Raw genomic sequence first — 21,639 nt, forward strand, 5'->3', positions numbered from 1 at the left:
CACCCTGGCAACAAGAATCAGAAAACAAATACCTAACATGGCGAGAGTGGGGCCGACCCACGCCAGGTTCTATGCCTTCTTTTTGCTCAACAACCACTAGCTTTGTTCCTTTGGCTTTATATTCTATGCTCTGCCAAAACATCATATTCTTCGTTACTTGTCAGTAAGTGGTTTCTTTATTAGTTTACTTACCGAGGATATTCTGTTCCCCAAAAGAAAGGTTTCTGGAGCTCTCCTGCTGGAAATCCTGGGAGAAAGACAAACAAAATTGTAAGGGACGTAGGGATTGATTTAATGATGAGTACCTGGTTCTAGCTTTGGCACTGAAGTTCCAAAGGCCCATCTTAAAGGTACTCCTCATGGAGCTGGGACCCCTCTAAGAGATCCAACTACCTCTAAGATGATATTAATTCAACTGAGTTTGAAATCAGTGCATTCCATCAGTTTCAAGGACACTATTGGCAGTGTCCAGGCTGCCGTGAACTGGGTTCCTTCATAAACAGCGCATGCAAGAGGCTTCCAGCTGTCTTGTGGCTTCCCCTGATACAGAAAGGGCCAGCTTCATGGGCACACAACCAATGCAGTAACACGGGGCCCCCGTGCAGAAGGACCCTGCAATGAAATTAATGCTCTGCTGTCACTGTATGAAATGCTTAATAAATTTATGTTTGAATGTGATTTTGGAAGTGGAGACCCAGGGGACAAGAAAGCATGCATGTGAGCAAAGCAGCCATGCAAAATATTCCCGTCCACGGTTCCTTTTATGCTCCATTTGCATGCAGCATCCAAGATGCTCCCTGGGAGCGCAGAACTCCAGTAGACCCACAGTATGTGTGAATTCAGCAAGACTCAAAACGAGTACAAGGTAAGCATATTACATCTAGGACTGAGTATGTGGGAGCTCTGACAGCCCTCTTCGGGCTCTTTTTGTTGGAAGCAGAATTTTCTTTGATCACCAAAGGGCAGCAATGGCATTCTAAGAAACATGAATGGCCAAGGAAGTCTGTCATACTCTTTCTTACTCCTGTATCAGTCAACCACATATACCGAAATGATGATGTAGAAGGAAAGGGAAAGACAGGACAACCCATAGTTTCTTTTCCTTTCAGTCCTTTCTTACTCATCAGTAAGCCAAAGGTAGAGAGTGTTGGTAGAATGTACATGTATATAAGAAATGAAGTAAAACCAACTGAGTTAGTTTTATGCAGTGTTTCCACTGTTCTGGCAAGAAGAAAATACATACTCATGTAAAAGCTAGAAAATACAAACTACAATTTCGTCAATCCCACATCTCAGTTAAAGTTCTTTTATCTGGGGAGTTCCCTGGTGGCACAGTGGATAAGACTCCATGCTCCCAATGCAGGGGGCCTGGGTTCGATCCCTGGTCAGGGAACTAGATCCCACATGCATGCTGCAACTAAGAGTTCACATGCCTCAACTAAGGAGGCTGCATGCCACAACTAAGGAGCCCACATGCTGCAACTAAGGAGCTGGCGAGCCACAACTAAGGAGCCCTCGAGCCACAACTAAGGAGCCCACCTACCACAACTAAGACCCAGAGCAACCAAATAAATAAATATCGTTTAAAGAAAAGTTCTTATATCTGTATTTGTTTTGGCATTGCACAATATAAAGATGAATGGTAAAATTACGCTGATGATTTAAATTTTTAATTTTTCTTACAACTTACAATGGTATTAAATAGCAAATAAAAAATACTGTGACAAGTCTAGAGAAAGAGAGGCTGTAGAAGACAGGACAAAGCTATATATTTTAGCCCCTTTACAGCACTTTTTCCTGCTTTCTGAAAAAGAGGTCCCCATATTTTCATTTTGTACTAAGCCCCACAAATTATGTAGCTGGCCCTGGGTGCAGATGAGTGAGAGAAATGCCTTGTTTTGCTCTGCCATTGCAAGTCACCACTAAATTTTGTTCCCTGGGGTTGATCCTAGGAGCTGCACTTACAAGCCATCACAACTGGGAATGCAAAGAATAGTAACAAAGAAAATGACAGAGAGAGAGAGATACCTTCTGCAACATCCTTGCCTGCTCCAAAGCCACTGCTCAAAGCTGCTGGAGACTAAAAGCTCTTTTATAAGAGTTCAAATGTTTTATCTTCCCTCTCTCCCTCTCAACAATGTCTACCTCTCCTCCAAGACAGGACACTACGAGAAGTGAGGGTAGGAAAGCACATTCTTAATTTAGAAGTGAAATATTAATTCTATGTAATTCATATACATATATTATTTATATTTTTTAATAATATCATAGTTTGAGATTTCAGGGTGCAAAAACCTAATTGTAAAACAGAGCTGGATCCAGCTAGTAGTCCTCTCTCTTCCTGCTGCTTTCACATAAAGGAAAATGCATCTGACTCTGGAGGGGCAATGTCATATTAATCTTCATAATTTCCACATTTTCTTAAATATCTTTGGCATCTTTATATCAATATTCCATCATCTTTTTGGTGATTACTTTTAGTAAGTCATTCTGACTTGGATATATATATATGCAAATATATATTACATATATATGCAAATCACAGTGTTTATATGAAAATTCTGTCTCACATAATATATCATCAAAAAGCAATGATATTTCCCAATAAGAACAATGATCATAGACCAATGTGACTTAATTATTAAATCATTATGGCTTTCCTGCTTGGTAATGTGCCCAGTTGGAAGCATTTATGTCCATTGCCAACCCCTTTACAGGAAAACATCTGACATGTGCACGAGCCTCCTTTCTGCCGCTGTTGCTGTTAGAGGCCCCAGACTCGCAGACCGCAGCCATCACACTCCCCTGATCAGCTGTATCTTCGCAGCTTGTCAGGGCCATGGAACCCAACACTGATCAACAGAAGAATCTGATGCCCTTAGGACCATTTTGCTGAAGTGAATGGATTAACTGTTTAAGCTGCATTTTTGGAGATATCAACTGGCAAGAGTGATAGATCAAATCCCAACAGGGCCAACTCAATATCTTATCTCATAAAGCGAATGAGCTCTATTTAGCAAAGGTAGAAGTGAAAAATAATTAAATAAATGGAAAGGGAATTCTCTTTCTTTTCCTCTCCCTTTTTAATAGGCTTTTCTTATCTTTTCTTGCATATCCATTTTATCTCCTCTTCTTCCCGTTTCAGCACTGCCTCACCACCTATTTCACACTTTTCAAGCTCCTTTTTCTATCAGTATATTTATGGGAGACATTCCTCACAATGTAAGTGTGTGTGTGTGTGTGTGTGTATATATGTACGCACACATATGAACATGAGAGATAGGAGAGAGGGAAGGAGAGGGAGGAAAGAGAAATTTAACTATCGGACTGGCAAAAATTCATAAATTTAATAATACCTAATACTGACCAGGGTGTAGGAAGCATGTTGGTGGGAATATAAATTCTTGCAAGCATTTTGGAAAGCAATTTAGTCATCTCTCAATGCTTTAAATGCCATTTTAAAAAATGAGTAACTGCATGCTGATAAGAAAAAGGCTCTAACAGATATTATTAAGCAAAAAAAATATTAAGTGTAAATACAGCATTCTGTCACGTATGAGTCCTTTTATGTGTACTACATGTGTAAATGTATGCATAGGTATATAGAGCCAGGTCGTCTGCTATAACGCTTGTACTGAAAAGGTAAATTTGTTCCAACATGATTGAAGTAGCAGGGAAAAGACTGGAACGTAACTCCAATTTCACATTTTCTTATGCACAATTTTGTCCATGAGAAATGCTAGATGAAAGCAGAAAACTGCACCCAAATGAACTGAGCTGCTCAAAAGTACACAAAACGCACACATCCCAACATGGACCAGCTACCTCTGTCCCCCGTGTGTTAGAAGCCCTACCCATCCACATCTGGTGTTAAAACTTTTCAGATAAACCTCCTTCCACCACTACACAGTAACTCACAAGCTGCAAGCCCTCCAATGCCAACTTCCCCAAGCAAACTTCAGGTCGTTTTTTAAGGGAAAGCACCATATTTACTGTAGCGTTTATGTATTTACCCATTTAACACGTGTAAAACCGTGCTATCGTTTTTATTAGGCTCCTAGCTTTTGTTTTCACGTGTCACTGATAGTTTTTGATTGCTGTGCCCCAACCCCATTTGTCCCATAAGCCTTGTGGCTTTTATTGCACAGTTTTGCATAGTGCAGTGATGTTTGGGACCACATGTCGCATTACAGCAGAACTGACTACGTATGTACACATCTATGTGTATATGTACACATATATATTCCCACCAGCGGTTCTCAAATTTTGTCATGCATCAGAATCACCTGGAGGACTTACTGAAACACAGATTGCTGGGCCTCACCCTCAGAGCTTCTGAGTCAGTAGGTCCAGAGAGGTGGCTAGGAATTTGCATCACTAACAAGTTCCCCTGTGATGTGATGTGATGCTGATGGTTTGGGAACCACACTTCAAGAACCACGGCCCAGTCACTGGCTGTCATGCACTGTGGTGCCATGGCTAAATATGTTTATTGCTGCGTTGCTGTAACTGAGGAAAGTGTGTAACAACCTAGATGTTCAACAGGAGGGGAATGAGTTAATGATGGTATAACCATATTATGGACTGCTGTGCAGCAAATGAAAAGAAAGAGGCAGGTCTCCATATTCTAGCGTGGGAAACTCTCGAAGAAATGCTGTTGGAATAAAGCAAGGCATAGATACAGATATAGAAATGCCATTTATATATTTAAGATAACTATCCTATCAGTTTGAGTATATGTATGAAAATTCACAGAAAACGTCTGTAAAATACATACCAAAGTGGTCATAGTGGTTACTTACCTCTTGGAGCTAAATGGGATTTGGGGTGGTGGGTGGTTAAAGGGGCTTTGGACATAAATGTAATGTTTTAAATATTGATTAATCAAAGGTAATCAACTTGTATAATTAAAATGAACTCTTTTAGGGACTTCCCTGGTGGTCCAGTGGTTAAGAATCCGCCTTCCAATGCAGGGGACGCGGGTCTGATCCCTGGTCGGGAAACTAAGATCCCACATGCCGCGGGGCAACTAGGCCCGCGCGCCACAACTACTGAGCCCGTGCGCTCTGGAGGCCGTGAGCCACAAGTAGAGAGAAACCCGTGTGCCGCAACAAAGAAAGATCCCGCATGCCGCAACGAAGACCCAACACAGCCAAAAATAAATAAATAAATACATAAATGTTTAAAAAAATAAAATGAACTCTTTTAGAGATAAATAGGTGTGTGTATTACAGAAATTTCTTCTAAAGGTTACTCCAAACAGTTTATAGTTAACTAAGCTTACATAGTAGTGTTTTGCTCATACATTTGTCAATACCAGCAAATTCCTATTTCAAGCAAAAATACAGACTGTGGTTAAATAATTCCAAACACTAACATTCTGACAAAAGAAAATATTGGTATCTATATGTTGTAACAATCTCCCTCTTTGGTAGCAAAAAATTCTCTTTCTCAAATCTGTATGTAGGAAAATCACAAGGCCTGCTTTAGGCTTTCTACTTGGGTCAGCCTTTTGTTTTTACTGGCATTTCTCATAACTCTATCAATGAATACTGACTAACCTAGTTGGAATCTTAGCAAAATGGTGACCATAGAGTGCTTTTGTTTAGGACACAACTGCCAAACAACTGATCACATTCAGTGGGTCAGGTTCAACTAGTCGGTCTTTAAAGTCATAAAGTTATATCCTAACTGTAGCTGTATCTTTCCAGGAAAAGTTAAATGCCTCAGTGTGTCTGGGTTTCAGTGTCCATTTTACTAGTGTAAAATCACATTAATTAGGTTTTTTAGTATAGGCAAATATAGACGAAAAAAACAAAATTAGCCCATTGTCCCACAGCTCAGACCTAAGAAAACAAACATATATCCTGAGGTATAGAGAGTTCAAACTGTATGGAGAGATGGGGAAAAAATTAATAATTTCCCTTTTTTCCCACCCCTCTCCCCCCAGCCCAGAACTTCCCACTACTATGTACAAAACTAGCTTCAGATATTTACTCAAATGTCACCTCCTTCTCATTAAGGCCTTCCCTAGTGCTTTTTAAAGGAGGAAAGTATTATTCTACCCCCCTTTCTTGCTTTATAGCTCATCATAGTACCACCATCTATGATACTCTAAATTTTACTTATCCTTTATAAAGTATTGTCTGTCTTTCCCCAACTGGAATGCAAGCTCCATAACAAAAGGACTTTTATTTTTACCATTCTCTCACTGCAATATCTCCAAAACAATGCCTGGCACGTGGTAAGCACTCAATAAGTATTTGTTGAGTGAATGGAATCTGCACTTTGTGAAACTCTAAACGGTGACTGGGGTTAAACATTACCTATAACTATGAGTGCATGTTAGCCAAAGTCTAAAACATTACACGACACTATTAGTACTACCAATGTGCTACTTCTTGAAGTTTCCATATTCAATACCAGAATGGGGCTATGTTCCATTATTCAAGTTCTGGTTTTCCTTTACCTTCTAGATTAGGTACTCTGTTGGTTCCATTCCCTTACAATCATGGCCAAGCTAGTGCGGTTTTGAAGTTTGCACGTTTTTTTCAATAAACTCTTAATCAGAATGCAAATATTAACAAGATGAAAAGCTCTGCCTAGCTCCATGCAAATTCCATCACTCTATGTCCTCTTAGCCCTCCGTAACACCAAGGAATAAAAGTAGGATATTTTCCCTTTTATGGTTTTATGGCATATGCTACAAAGAGAAACTCACACAAAATACTGATTTAGATCAGAGTCCTTTGGTCCTAACAATACTGAATGAAGATAATCTCTTTTCCCTACATTCTTTGTATGCTTTCACATAACTGCCACATTAATTTTAAGTTCCATAAGTGTGTGGTTCAAGAAAGTTATCATGTGGCAAGTATTCTGAAAGCATTTTCTTCCAACGTTTTGTTACTTGTAAGTTTTGGGTTTTGTTTTTTATATATTGACGCTTACAAATGGTGATTATTTTAAGACGACTGTAGTCAGACTGGAAACATACAGACTGGAAACATTGTTTCCGTGTTTGTTCAGATTTAACAAGATGGGAGACCTCCAACTTTCAATACCAGTCTTCCAAACCCAGAGCACCTGCTTCTTCCCTTTCTCTCCATCAAACTTTTGAAAATTTACTAATACCCTCCATATCCAAGGGTGGAATTCAATCCTCAGTTGGTTGAACCTTCGGATGAAACCTTTAGATATGGAGGGCCAACTGTATCGTGCAAGGCAACTCAAATTCCATCTAAATTTGGGAGCAGTTCACTCAAATTCAGTCCCTCTTTTGACTCCTTTGAAGGAAGTAGCATTATTTGAATTTGTTCAGTTAGGATCTCTCCAGCGGCCTCAGGGGTGGAAGTGGCACAGCCAGGGGCCAATGACAAAGTAAATTCAGTCCAAAAGAAGTTGACAGCGGGGAGGTTCTAAAGGAGAATCCAGTGGGCTTGAGAATGTGTAGGCCAATGTGCACACTCAACTGTTTAATTCAATCTGTTTCCATATTTGCTGTAGGTGCTTTTTCCCCAGAGAGGTACTTGGGTTTTCCATGGAGTGTGTATCCCTATGGGTGTTTGTCATACTTTTATTGAGGGGCTGACTGTATCAATACATTGTATTATATTATTAGTCTTGTCAAATAACAGAATGTTTGGTCTTTTGCATGGATTTATTGGTGTATTAATGTGACTTTATTCTAGTACATGTCATGACAGTTATTTTCAAAAGCATTAAGTATATGCTTATATTACTGAACTAATCCATGTATCAATCTACATTCCAAGGCTTACTGCTGATGTACCATCTTAGCAACATTATTGTACTTCCTGGTGAGATTCACCTGTAGTTAATTCTGCTGACTCGTTTATTTTATTTGTCCTGCCCAATAGCTCCAAGTTCTATAGTTCACTAAGTGAACATAGTTTATGACTCTAATTTTGGAGATGTTAATATATTTAAATACCATCATAAAAACTACTGGGAGAAGTTTGGTTTGGTTATGATGATGCAACTTCCATAAATAACCAGTGACCACTAACATTTACTGAGCACCTATGATGTTCCAAGCCACTCAGGTAACTTCTGAACATACAAATGTCCTCAAAGAACCTACAATCCAGTGAGGGGGAAAGGCCGTAACTAGAAAAAAAATTCCATTTTGCAAAATCTAAACAGGAAGGCAAACTGATACCAAAGCTCTCTAAAAGTGTATTTTTAACTGAAATGTCTTTTAAAGTCAGTAAAGAAATACTGGATACACGGGAGTAGACGCACAGGCGTGTTTTGGAAAAGGGGTTATCTGTACACGTGTGTATGCTAATGGGCAAAAAATTTGTAAGATCAGTAGGGACCAGAGCTTTCAACAGGCCCCCAGTTATTTCGGTGCATCTCCTAGTTGAGACCCACTGGCTTCGATCAGAATAAGGATTCTCAACCCCAACTGTACATTAGAATCCCTCGGGGAGGCTTTTAAAAATATACCCATGTCCAAGCCCCTGCCCCAGACCTATCAAGCCACAGTGTCTGGGATGGAGCCCTGAGCAGCAGTATGTTTTCAAAGTTCCCCAGATGATTCTAATATGCAAACAAGTTCAGAAACCTTGGTTTAGGAAAAATAACTGATGTATATAAATTAGCCCTCCTGTCTCATTCTCCTCTCTTCACTGCTCCTCAACACTGTGCTCGTAACATATGACTAGATATTTTTATTATAATTTTGCATACTATTCTTTCAAAACTGAAATTTTACACGGCTTATAAATTATGATTGTACAAAAGGACAAAAACAGTTTTAATTGCAACTGCTTTGGAAAATCCAGGATGAATGCTCACTCTAAGAGAGAATGAGTGTCACATCTTATTCAGGATTAGTTCTTATAATCAGATAAGCCAGATACCATTCTTCTAGAATCTAGGGGGCCATCAGTAGGGACATGGAAATTGCTGCAGTTACAAAGCACTTTTGGTTATGTTTTTTGCTGTAAAGGGATTTCATTGTCATCTCACTGCTAAGATTAATAGTGGCTTTTTTTTCAATTTGGCATCTTGCAGTAATTTGGTGAATGCCAACCCTCCCCTTTCCAGAAAATATCAAGTTCTAACAGCTGTGACTCATGTCAAGGGATCCAGCAAGATGCCCTAGCCATCTGCCGGCTTCCTGCAGGTAACCTCCTGCCACCAGATCTATCAGCCTAGAACTGACGAGCTGAAAGCAGCTTCTAAAATCTGCCCTCCGTCTTGAAATCTACTCTTCGGGCTCTTCTATTCTTTTCCTGCCAGAATTACCTCCAGGCTGCAACAAAGAGAACCCCTTCTTCTTTACCAGCATAACCAACCATCCCTGTCTGCCCAGGCCTGAAGGGGCTCCTGGGATGTGGAGCTTTCAGTGCAAAGTTGGGACAGTCCCAGGCAAACCAGGACAAGTTACCCTCCTTACCTTTACCCAACCAAGTTTGACCTCTTTTGCATTTGAACTGCAATTTTATAGCTCAGCAGTTCTCGAATTTCAGCATCTAGTGGAGGTTTGATGGTTAAAATCTTCTTAAAACATAAATTGCTGGGCGCACCCCCAGAGTTTCTGATTTGGTAGGTCACGGATGGGACCAGGTAAAGCCCATTTATCACGGTGATGCTGATACAGGGGCCACACTTTGAGAACCACTATGCAGCTCAGTATCTCATACTCTACTCACGTACCAACAAGTCCTTTCATGCACACAACTGCTGTCCTAGGTATTCAAAACTGACACTAGAGGAAGTGATGTTCAGTCCAGGCCTGGGAAAACAGCAGATGCTCAACAAATGCCTGTGTGGGGTCACTGAGCCATATCTGGGGGTGAGATAATGGTCTCAAGAATGAAAATGTGACTAACATTTTCCCCTTATCAATTAGACCAAAAAAAAAAGAAAAAGAAAAAAACTGAGTCTCTTTATTCATCTCCTCCAACAGTATCTTTACGATGCCTAACAGTATCTTTTACGATGGTAAAAGAAACCCATCTCATCTATTGTTAGTGAAAATATAAACTGGTACCACTTTTCTCAAGAGAAGTAGGATAATATACATTTTTAAATCCCTTAAATTGAGCATACCATTTGACTCAGCAATTCCTCCACATCTAGGAATCTACCCTAAAGAACAGTCTCAGATTTGCACAAAGACTTAGCCGCAAAACTCATCACAGAGTTTTGGGGTTTTTTTAACAATAGTGGAACAGCCTTAATGTCTTTCGGTAGGAAATTAGAGAAAGTAAGGTGCTTTTATATGGTGGGATACTCTGCATGGGAACTTAGAAGAATATGCGACAAATGAAAAAAATACTTGTTACAACTTTCAGTGGGAAAAAACAGTTTAACTGGACGAGTCCATAGTTAATTTCAATTTTTAAGTACGTAGATAAACATAAGTTTGAGAGAGATTCAACAAAATTATTAACTGTAGCTATTTTTAAATTATGATTAACTTTAAAAATATTTTTAGCTTATCTAAAATTTTCTAGATTTTCCACAGTAAATGTGAACTACTTTTGTATTAAGGGTCAAAGACAATTGATTTTTTTCAAGGGAGGACAAGTGAGACTGTGACCTTCAAGACCAATTAGTGAGACTGTTCCCTGACTCCCTGGCCATGGCTCCTTTCCAGCTTCCTGATGCTCTGCTCACTCGGGCTCACAGCCAGGTCGCTCCCAGTGTGTGTCCCACTCACCCCCCACCTCTTGAATCAAACTGACCCTGAAAGCCATTCTGTGCTTTCTGCTACCAGCCCTGCAGCGAACCTGCCCAGTCCTCTGTCTGGAAACAGCAGGCGTCCTGCCCCACGAGAGTGTTTTCACAAGTGCACAGCAGGTGGTAAATGCGTCCCTCCAGGCATCGGTCCTGGGACTCAACAGTTACAGGAATGCCATGAGACTGCAGGGCTTCCCACTGAAAGGCAGCTTGTCCCTCGGTGGCACTACCCAGAATGTCATTCTCAGCCGCCTCCTTGGTCGGGCCTTAGAGACAGGGGGCTGTAATTATGGCGTCCAGAGTCCTTGACTAGACCAGGACAAGAACATCTGAAAATAGTTGTAGCAGGTGTCCCACAACCTTGCTAAGTGCATCATGTGGCAATTCTGCAAACTATTTGAACTTTGCTCATGACTTAACTTCAACTCACTTAACAAATTTTTTTTTTAATTTCAGAGTAAATTTTGTGAAGGACAACGTTTTGGGAGAGTAGCTCAAAATATTCTTGTTAAGGTAGCTTATGAAATCTCTCAAATAACGTCCCCACCCCATCGGAATCCAAGGATGGAAGGAGATCACGGGCATAGCCAAAGGGCTTGCAGAGAACAGCACTCTTAGAGACGGCAAAAATCGACTGCTGCTTGACGTGACAGCCCTTTAGGACATGAAATCAGCACGACCTGAAGACCGCCTGACCTTCTGATCCTCACCCCCTGGCTGTCCCCACATCCCATAATATCTTGTTTCCATACCAAACAAACAATCCCCCACTACATGGGTGAGGGCAGAATATAATCATTACTCTAACATACAATTATACCATGCTTTCAACTTTTTCACAGTGTGTTCACATGTATCATTTCACGTAATTCTCACATTTCTTATCTGGCATTGAACAGTGTAGGCTGAAGACCTAGAGCACGTAATCAGAGAAGCTGGGTTATACTCCCATCTCCGCAACTTACTAGCTGTGTGCTCTTTTGCACGTTACTTGGCCTCCCTGAGCTTCAGTTTCCTCTTCTGTAAAATGGCCCACAGTATCAAGCTTACAGATAGACCTACTGAAGATTAGAGACAACATATGCTAAAGTGTCCAGCACAATGCTTGGCACATTAATGGTTCTCAGTGAAGAATGGCTGCACAGCGCAATTATACTCTCCATTTTATGGGAGTCCTTCAAAGCATCAGTGGAAAAGTTGGGAAACTACCTGTATTATCACTACACAATTATTTGAGAACAATCTTTTGGGATTTAACTTACCCATTCCCTATTTCCCCTCACCGCTGCCACTGCCTAGGTTCAGACCCTCCCCATCCTTCTCTTGAACCACCTGCCAAACTCCTAGCTGGCGTAGGGGGTCTCAATCTTTCCCGTCTCCAAGCCATGATCTTCCAAGCCATGATCTTTAAGACTAAGACCAAGGAACCAAAAATGAAGTTTCCTGCCTCTCAAAGAAAACTACACCAGTTCCCTATGGCCTGTTCCTCAGTATGGCTTACAAGGTCCTCATCTACTTCTGCTACATTTCACCTCGCGTCATGCCTTCTGCCCCATCCCCCGTCTACCACATGCAGTCTGTGCCCCAGCAACTGTGAGCATCTCACCACCCGTTCCTGCTCCATGCTCCGCGTGTGTTGCCTTTGCACCAGCCAGTACTTCTGCATGTCCCAACCTACCTACTTTGCCTACAGAATTTTTCTCCTTTCAAAGCCCACTCAAATGCCATTTTCACCGTGAAGCCAACCTTCACTCCCCTAGATAATTTACACACTGCTCCGTGGCTCCCAGGATGCACTGCACAGCCTTCTGTTGCACACTCACCATGATGTCTTATAAATGACTGGTAACAAGTCTGTCTCTCCCCACTTCTCAAAAGCAAGGAATCCTAACAGCTAAGATTTATTGACTACCTACTACAAACCAGTTTCTCTTCCAAGCATTTTGTATATATTATCACCTTGAATCTTCACGACAACCCTATAGGATAGTCACTACTATTATCTCCATTTTATAGATAATTAAACTGAGGCTTAAAGAAGTTAAGTAACGTGCCCAAGGTTGCAAGTTATCAGTGGCCAAGCCAGGATTCAAAATCAAAGCCCACACTCTTAACCACTACACCATACCATATTAAAAACCTAGCACTGAACTCAGTACCTGGGAAGTTGTAATGTCTGTATTACTTATCTCTTGCTATATAACAAAGGATCCCAAAACACAGTGGCTCAAAACAATACACATTTACTATCTCACAGTTTCTCTGGGTCAAGAATTCGGAAACAGCTTATTTGTGTGGTCTGTCTCAGGGTCTCTCAAGCGGTTGCTGTCAAGATGGCAGCGTGGGCTGCAATCGCCTGAAGGCTTGGCTGGACTGGAGGATACGCTTCCAAGATGGCATGCGCACACAGTGCTGGTCATGGGCAGGAGGCCTCAGGTCCTTCACATGTGGCCCTCTCCACCAGCTCCCTGAGGGCCCTCATGACATGGTTGCTGGCTTCCCCCAGAGTGATCAATCCAAGACAGCAAGGCAGAAGCCAGATGTCTTTTATGACCCAGCCTCAGAAGTCACACCCTGTCATTTCCACAGTATCCTGTTACTTACAGAGGTCAGCCTCATCCAGTGTTGGAGAGACTACACAGGGGTGTGAACACACGGGAAGCGAGAATCACTGGGGGCTCTATAAATATTAAGTGAATAAGGCGAAAAAATTACTAAGAATTGCTCTGTCAGGGTCTCTTCTAGATAATGAGAAGTCTGGATTAGGTGGCCACTTAAGTTTCCTTCCTTGTAGCTCCAAAACTATGGGAGATTATTTTCCAATTCTACCCAAATAGATTGTCAAGTGCATTCAGGGATTTAATTTCATTAAAGTCCAGTAGAGGCCACAGGTGAGTATTTGCTAACTTGGCTTCTACTTTATGGTTTTAGGCAGAGTCAGCAAAGTATGAGAAATTCTACCAGTCTGAAACACAGTTATTTCCCTAACAGCAAAACAAATCTATGCTTGATTTCAGGATTAATTTTATAGTTAGATGCCAGCGTTAGCCCAGCCTCTGCACAAAGGCTTATCTTCCTTAGCAGAGTATCTGTGATTAAACTGAGGCAACTAAATCCCTTGTGTACAAGAGCAAAGATAATAAAAAATCATTGGTTTTAGCCCTTAGGCCTTGCTTGTTTTCAAGCCAAGGTTTTGTTTGCTTAAAATAATTCCTTGATATGATTTGAGACCTACGAAGATAAAAAACTAATATTGCTATAAGGCACTATGCAGATACACATTGATACTGAATACATGAAATGAATTTTATTCTAAAGACCAGTCTATATTAGCGGAAATGAAAACCAAATGTAAGCGGCTCTCCCCTCAGGCTCACCCTCCTGCCTCCCGTAAGACCACCTGATTAGATCCAAAGTACTTTGGAAGCTGGGTCAGAAACACGCTACGAGGGTCCCTAGATCCCATCCTCTCACAGTGCTCTACACCACAGATTGGCAAACTACAGCCATGTAAACAGTTTCACTGGAGCACAGCCGCGCTCATTTGTTTATGAATTGTCTATGGCTGCAATGGCAAAGGTGAGAATTTGCAACAGAGACCATATGGCTTGCAAAGCCAAAAATATTTACTATCTGGCCCTTTATAGAAAACATTTGCTGATCCCTCGTCCACACCTCTGGCAGCTTGGCCTGAGGTGAACTGTCATAAGCCCAAATGTCTATGCATGCTACACGCTATTCTAAAAATCTTTAAGGGAGAATGGGGGTATTACTGTTTATGTTGAGGTGTTACATACGTACAGTAAAGGAACAAATTTTAATGGTAGAACACAGTGAGTGTTTTACACAAGTATCACCTGTGCAACCACCTCCCAGATCCAGGTAATGTTTCCTATGCCCCCTCTCAGTCAATACCCCCCAAAACAAAGGTAGCCATTATTTTAACTTTTATCACTTAGATCACAGATTTGTTTGCCTGTTCCTGAACTTCATACGAATGGAACCACGCAGTGTTTCACTCACCATTAAGTCAGCGGCATTCTTACGCACTGCAGCATGGAGCACTTTGTTCTTTTCCCGTGCTGTGCAATATTCAATTGTATGAATACAGCACAGTTTATTTACCTACCCTTCTGTTGATGGAAATTAGGTTCTTTCCAGATTTTTGCTGCTATGAACATTGTGTACATGTCTCCTGGTGGGCATCAGGATCCATTCATCTTATCAAGAGTGGAATTTCTGGGTGACAGGAGACATCAACAAACTGACAAATACTTTTCCAAATGAGTCGTAACTGTTTAATGTACAAAAATATTGTTTTAATGTATAAAACCTTCTGAGAACAAAAGTTCAAAATACGCCCCTCCCACAATCTTCATATACACGCTGTGTATCCTGTGACAGACTGGCTATCCCAGGCATTAGTGGCGGGCGTGCCAGTTTTTGATATACAAAACCCTGACCTTGACAATATGCTGGCACTTTTCAAATTGATCTTGTTAAATCCTACCAAAAACTCTGTGGACAGGGTAACCTCAACATGTGACAGATGAGGACAAGAGGGGTCAGGAAGGAGAAACACCTTGACCAAGGTCATGCAACTAAATCAGTGGCACTCAAGGTCGCCCATCGAGCTTATGTCTTCCTACTAAAAGCAGGAAGACCTGGGACTTCCCTGGAGGTCCAGCAGTTACGACTCCGCGCTTCCACTGCAAGGGGCACGGGTTCGATCCCTGGTCGGGGAACTAAGATCCTGCATGCCACGCAGCATGGCCAAATAAAATAAAATAAAATAAACGCAGGAGGACCAGCTTTGCATTTATCACAGTAAGGTTAGGGTAGCACAAGCTTAGGCACCAATAACCTCAGCTCCTTGTTTTCCTGTTTAACCACCTTATCAGGTCAAATATAATTAAATTCTGCAACAGCTCCTGAGTATAACTCCCCGTACAGCAGACTTAAGTCATCATTATTTCACACTACACTCTGTGTCTGAAGACATTGCTACCCAGCTTGACAAGGGTAGAAAAATAAGAAGCTATAACCACCCTGCAAAAATCTAACATTGAAAGATCACCACAAATCATAGGGTTTCACATATAGGCATGGATTTGCCAAAACAAACAAATAAACAAACAAAAACCCTACAGGTTTTTCTATTTTCTACTCAAGTCTCTACTGCATGCAGAAGCTGACTTAAATGGCATAAATCAGAAAATGACAATGCGAACTGAATGAAATTCTCCTAAATCACGTTACTAAGTATAGTTACATCTTAGATGTGAAACCCAATTAAACAGATGGCCACATGCTGTCAGAATCAGCCCCTAATCAATAAAGATGTTCATTTTAGAAAATCACCTCCATTTTTCACTTCTTCAGTGAAGCAAAAAGGTGGTACTTGGGGGCTGGGGGGAGTCCCAGGAAACCCAGTGGGGAAATGTATAAGGAACTCCACCTGTCTTAATTTATAGTCCAGAAAATCAGAAAGGAGGGAGAAAAAAATGTCACCCACAGGATTCCTTGTCATCTTGCCTGGGAATGCAATTTACAATGAGAGCAAGCACTGGTCATTAGGAAAACAGAAACAGCTTGAATCTCTTAATTAAAATACTGCTTCAAATTGTTCATTCCAAACCCCCTCTGCTCATGAGCTTTAGAGAAACCACTGGGTTACCCTGAAATGGCTGCTCCCTCAGTAAACCTCTGATAAGATCAGCTCTCCCCAGAAAGAAACAGGCTGAGCAGGGGTGAATCCTGGAGGCAGGATTTAAACCCCCCAAGAGCAGTGAGTATTCACTGACATTGGAAAGCCAGTGTGGAAGCACTGCTGAGAAGTCTACCTCAGTGCCTTGTTTAGCATAAGAACTGATCTATTACATTCACCAGATTGATGAAAATTTTGTCTACCAATGCCAAGAAGTGATGAAAATGAGAGCTGGTGAAAACACTTCTGTACTTTGGAACACTCACTCTGGAAAACATTTGGTGTCATCTGGTAAAGTTGAATATTTGCATACTCTACAAGCCAGTAATTCCACTCCTAGTATATGCCCCGAACACTTGTTTCAGGGGACATGTATGAGAATATTCAGAGCAACGTAGTTCATAATAGCAAAAACCGGGGGAAAGGGGAAGGCTTAGGTCTGTAGAACAGATAAGTAATCTGGGGTACAGTCATACATGGAATGTTACAGAGCAGTGAAAATGAAAAACCTACTGCCACATGCTACCTGGATGAATCTTAAAAACATGTTGAATGAAAGCACAATTGCTTAAGCTTGCATGCAACAGAATACCATTTTTATTATGCTAAAAATAAGTAAAAATAAACAGTATATTGTTTAGGGATACATATGGTTTAAAATTTATTTTTCAAAATACAAGAAAATAATAAACACAAAAATCAGAATAGTGGTTACGTAACTGGTGAGGAGGAGGAAACTGAGGAGCGCAGACAGAGGCACTGGCATCAGGAACGTTCCAGTTCTTGGACGGGTGGTGGGTTCACAAATGTATATTTATTTTCTCATATGTTTTCTTATATACTTTGTAACTTTATGTGTTCTAGCATGTTATATATAATCTTTTGCATGTACAAAGTAAACCATTTTCTTTTAAAATAGATAATTTAAAGAATTTTCTATCACCCAGTAAGTTATTCCAATTGATATCGGTATAATTCGTGTTATATAAATATAACCTATATTATTATAAATAGTATTTATAAGTAATATCTAAAATATCATAATTTCCCATTAACACATGCAGCTTACTTCTCAACTCAGAGCTATAGAAAAGCATCATGTTGTATATTTTAAATATATAAAATTTTTATTTGTCAATTATACCTCAGTAAAGCTGGGGGGGGGGTGGAGAAAGCAATGGTATTTTTATGATAATAATGCACTGCCAGCTAACTGCTTTCCCGTTCACTACTCTCCCAGAGCAGTCCGGCAGAGGCTGCCATTCTCCAAGGTGGCCACACGAGGGCGACTCTAAGAAGGTGTGCCTGCTGGGAGTGGGCTGTCCCCTCTGACCAGGGAGTCCTGTCAGGATGAGGGCCAGCACAGAGGACCTACCACAAGTGGGTAGACAGGAAGCCTCACTGAGAAGGTGTCATTCAAGCAAAGATTTGAAGGAAGTGGGAGCGCAAACCACTTGGATCACTGGGAGAAGTTTTCCAAGGCAAAGAGAACCCCGAGTACAAATGCCTGTAAGGAAGAGTGTCTCGTGCTCTAGGAACAGGAAGGAGGCGAGCATGGCTGGAACAGAGGGGAGATAAAGGCAGCATCATAAGAGGCCTCGGGGCCATTTCAAGTAATTTGGCTTTTATTCTGTGTGAGATGGGACGCTGATAACGGGTTCTGAGCAAAGGAGGGACATGAGATGACTGTAGGACATCTTAAAATGGCTGTGATATTATATTTAGAATAGACCAAAGGGGGATAAGTTCAGAAGCAGGGAGGCAAGCGAGGAGGCTATTACAGGGGCTCGGGGGGAGACGGTGAGGGCACAATCAAGGGGAGCAACTCCTTATAAATTCCATCTCCCGCGCTCAACAAACAGCTTAGAGACATGCTTAACACCATGAGATTAGAGGTGCTCACCACACGAGGGAGTGAAGGGGGGCACCGGAAGACGTGCAGCAGCAGCCCGCCCTCCCACAGCAGGTCACTGGCAGCCTGCACTCGGGCTCTGTCACTCTCGTCAACGTCTTCAGGCTTTTACTACATGTGGATGTACCTCTAGACAATATATAGAACTGTTCTGCATGCTTTTGAACTCTATTTATATGATATCATACTCCACATATTTTTCCAAGTTGTTTTTTTTCACACACACAACCTATTATTTGTGAACTTCATCCACGTTAATACATGTCACTCTGGTCACTCATTGTTCGCCACTGTCTGGCATGCCCTTGTGTGAACATGACACATTTTGATTCATTCTCCTTTGGAGGGCCACATAGGTTATTCCCCTTTTGCTGCTATTATAAACAACACTGCTGTAACCATTCTCACGTGGGCCTCCACATGTGCGACTTCTCTAGGGCACTGCTTCCCCAACTATGTTAGACTCACCTGGAGGGCTTAATAAAACAGTTTTCTGAGCCCCACGTCCAGGGTTTGTGAACAACAGGTCTAAGGTGAGGCCCAAGATTTTGCATTTCTAACAAGTTCCCCTGGGACTCTATTGCTAATAATCATGGGACCACACTTTGAGTAACAGCATTAGTGCACATGTCAAGGGCTCAAGTGACATTCACAGACACGCGTGCCCATAGTTGGCTTTTCTAGGTGTTGCCCAATTGTGCAGCAAAGTGGGTGGACCGATGTACATTTCCACCAGCAGTATGCGTCCCTGTCGCCAACATTTGGTGCTGTTAGATTTTTAATCTGTGCCAATCTGACCTTTAATAATTTTTAACTTATCATCGTAGGTTATAATTATGTACCTAATACATGTAAATAAAAGAAACTCAAGACTTTACATCCCAGGATTAATTAGAGCATTTCAAAGCTTTTCTAACAGCTTCTAAATTCTCCCCAGCTACCTGATCGTTTTTCCCATCAATCCTAGTAATAAATAAAACAAAAATCAGTAAGACCATTATGAAAGAAAAGTGGAAGCTTGTTCCTTTTCATGGCCAACATCACTGCAGTTTTATTTACAGCTGTTTTCTTTTTAACTTAATGGTTATATAAAGCTTTTTTTAAAAAACTTATAAGGTAATGAGGAAAATTGGACATATGGGTAGGGAAACAAACTTCCTTCACCGACATACCTGGTCACTGCTGGGAGGAAATAAAGAGTGCCCTACTCTTAAGTCACAGTCATGGAAAAGTTCCACCCATTTTGTAGCACATTAACAAGGAGACAAGGAACCAGTACTCACGGATCTGGTTGGTGGATGCGCTGTAGAAGGCATTGACAGTCGTTGGATTTGTAAACCACCTGTAGACAGAGAAACAACCACCACCAAGTGATCATCATTGTCCAGGCAGGAGGGCAGTGAAACACATACAATGTGGCGGGATTTATTAGCAAATAACCAGGGAACAATGGGGAAGCTCGACACGCAGGGAAATTATCACCTCAGTTTAGGGTTATTGCTCTGCTCAATGAACAATCTCATCCTAAACTGAACATGCCTGGTTATTCACTGTTACTAACGTAATGTAAAAAAGCACCAGGGCTTCTGAAACAGCTTTAATGAAAAATTCTAGAATCTAAAGGGATCTCCCCACAGATGGAAACACAGCAACAAGCTGATGTTTGCCAGGCCCTGTTCAATGGGTCCATGGGACAGCTGAGTTTTCCATGCTGCATCACCTCTGACCTGTCCATTAAAGGTTTGAGTTTGGTGACAACATAGAAGTCCATGTAAAGAGAGATAATAAAGCACAACCACGGTACCTAGAGGGTCTGCCTGCTCCAGTAGAAAGTTTACTGATTTAAGCACCAAAAGATCTAATGGCTCATCCTGCCTCTATCACTAACTAGCTGGGTTGTGGTGGAAAAGTGGCCTATCTTCAGTTTCAGCTATAAAACTAAGCTATGGCATTAAGATATCTTGGGAGTACCTTCCAGCTATGAAGAGTCTACACTGCATTTTAAATGCACAGGAAGTTACTTAGATCAGACTCAGCAAATTTCTTCTGTAAACAGATGGTAAACATTTAGTCATTTCATGGACCAAGAGGAAAACTCAAGGACATTATATAGGTACTTCCATAGTGAGAGAAACTTTTCTATAAAATTTTATTGATGAAAGTCAAAATATAATAATCTAGTACAGGGCTTCCCTGGTGGCGCAGTGGTTAAGAATCCGCCTGACGATGCACGGGACACGGGTTCGAGCCCTGGTCCAGGAAGATCCCGCATGCCGTGGAGCAAGTAAGTCCGTGCACCACAACTACTGAGCACGCGCTCTAGAGCCTGCGAACCACAACTACTGAGCCCACGCACCTAGAGCCCGTGCTCCGCAACAAGAGAAGCCACCGCAATGAGAAGCCCCAATACCACAACGAAGAGTAGCCCCCTGCTCACCACAACTAGAGAAAGCCTGCTCGCAGCAACGAAGACCCAACACAGCCAAATATAATAAATAAATAAATAAAATAAAGTTCCCTTTAAAAAAAAATAATCGAGTACAATTTTTGGTAATTCAGGCCTAGTAATGAGAAGAATGAAATTCCTTAGAGGCAGGAGAACGTTATGCTTTGAGGTTCAAAGTTAGTGCTTCCTACCATCAAATCAACCACAGACATTTATCTCTAAAGATCACTCTTAGCTCATGGGCTATACAAAACCAGGCAGCAGGCAAGATTTAGCCCTCAAGCCATAGTTTGCTGACCCCTGACTTAGATGCCTGTGAGTTTCAGGCACTGCTGTTTATGATTAAAACCAAGCATTTGTCTTAAGCTAAACTGCTCAAAATAAACTTCTGTAAATCCCTTTTCAGAACAATCATTTTACCAATTTATGTCTAATAGAATAATTATGTCAGACTGATAATTTATGTCAGACTAACATGAAACTGGTAGGAAATCCAAGTGTGGATTCTAGTTGGTCCACCCATACCTTCTCCCCTTATAAAGAAGCCCATGACTGTCATCCTATTATTATCACTAGTAGTAGTAGCAGCAGCAGCTAACATTCACGGAGCACTTACCACGTCCTATGCACTTTCTAGTCATAGGTTTTCCCCATAGAAACTACAGGAATTATTAGCCTATCTCACAGGAGAGGACAATGAGACTTACAAGCATTATATGCTCGCACAAGGTCTAGTCTGTCTGACTTCAAACCAGTTCTCTTAAGCATTATATTATACTGGAGACATCACTGGAAATCAAAACAGAGTGCCTCCTCTTGTCAAAGCTGAAACCTGTACTCACTTCCATAAAATGTATA

At 41.3% G+C, this 21,639-nt stretch overlaps 1 protein-coding gene across 1 annotated transcript in view; it reads right to left on the reverse strand.

The window, feature by feature from the left end:
* Window positions 1-21,639, reverse strand: part of PHEX (phosphate regulating endopeptidase X-linked) — a 234,136-nt gene that overhangs the window by 43,928 nt on the left and 168,569 nt on the right. Inside the window, exons 16-17 of the mRNA XM_089904684.1 lie at window positions 19,619-19,677; window positions 193-247 (exon numbers count right to left, since the gene is read on the reverse strand). Of these exons, the coding sequence (XP_089760810.1) occupies window positions 193-247; window positions 19,619-19,677 (114 nt within the window). The remainder of the gene's footprint in view (window positions 1-192; window positions 248-19,618; window positions 19,678-21,639) is intronic.

This window comes from Delphinapterus leucas, chromosome X, assembly GCF_059928025.1.
Source record: "Delphinapterus leucas isolate spDelLeu-1000000601 "Yukka" chromosome X, BTC_Dleu_Yukka2, whole genome shotgun sequence".
In the NCBI taxonomy this organism is placed as follows: domain Eukaryota; kingdom Metazoa; phylum Chordata; class Mammalia; order Artiodactyla; family Monodontidae; genus Delphinapterus; species Delphinapterus leucas.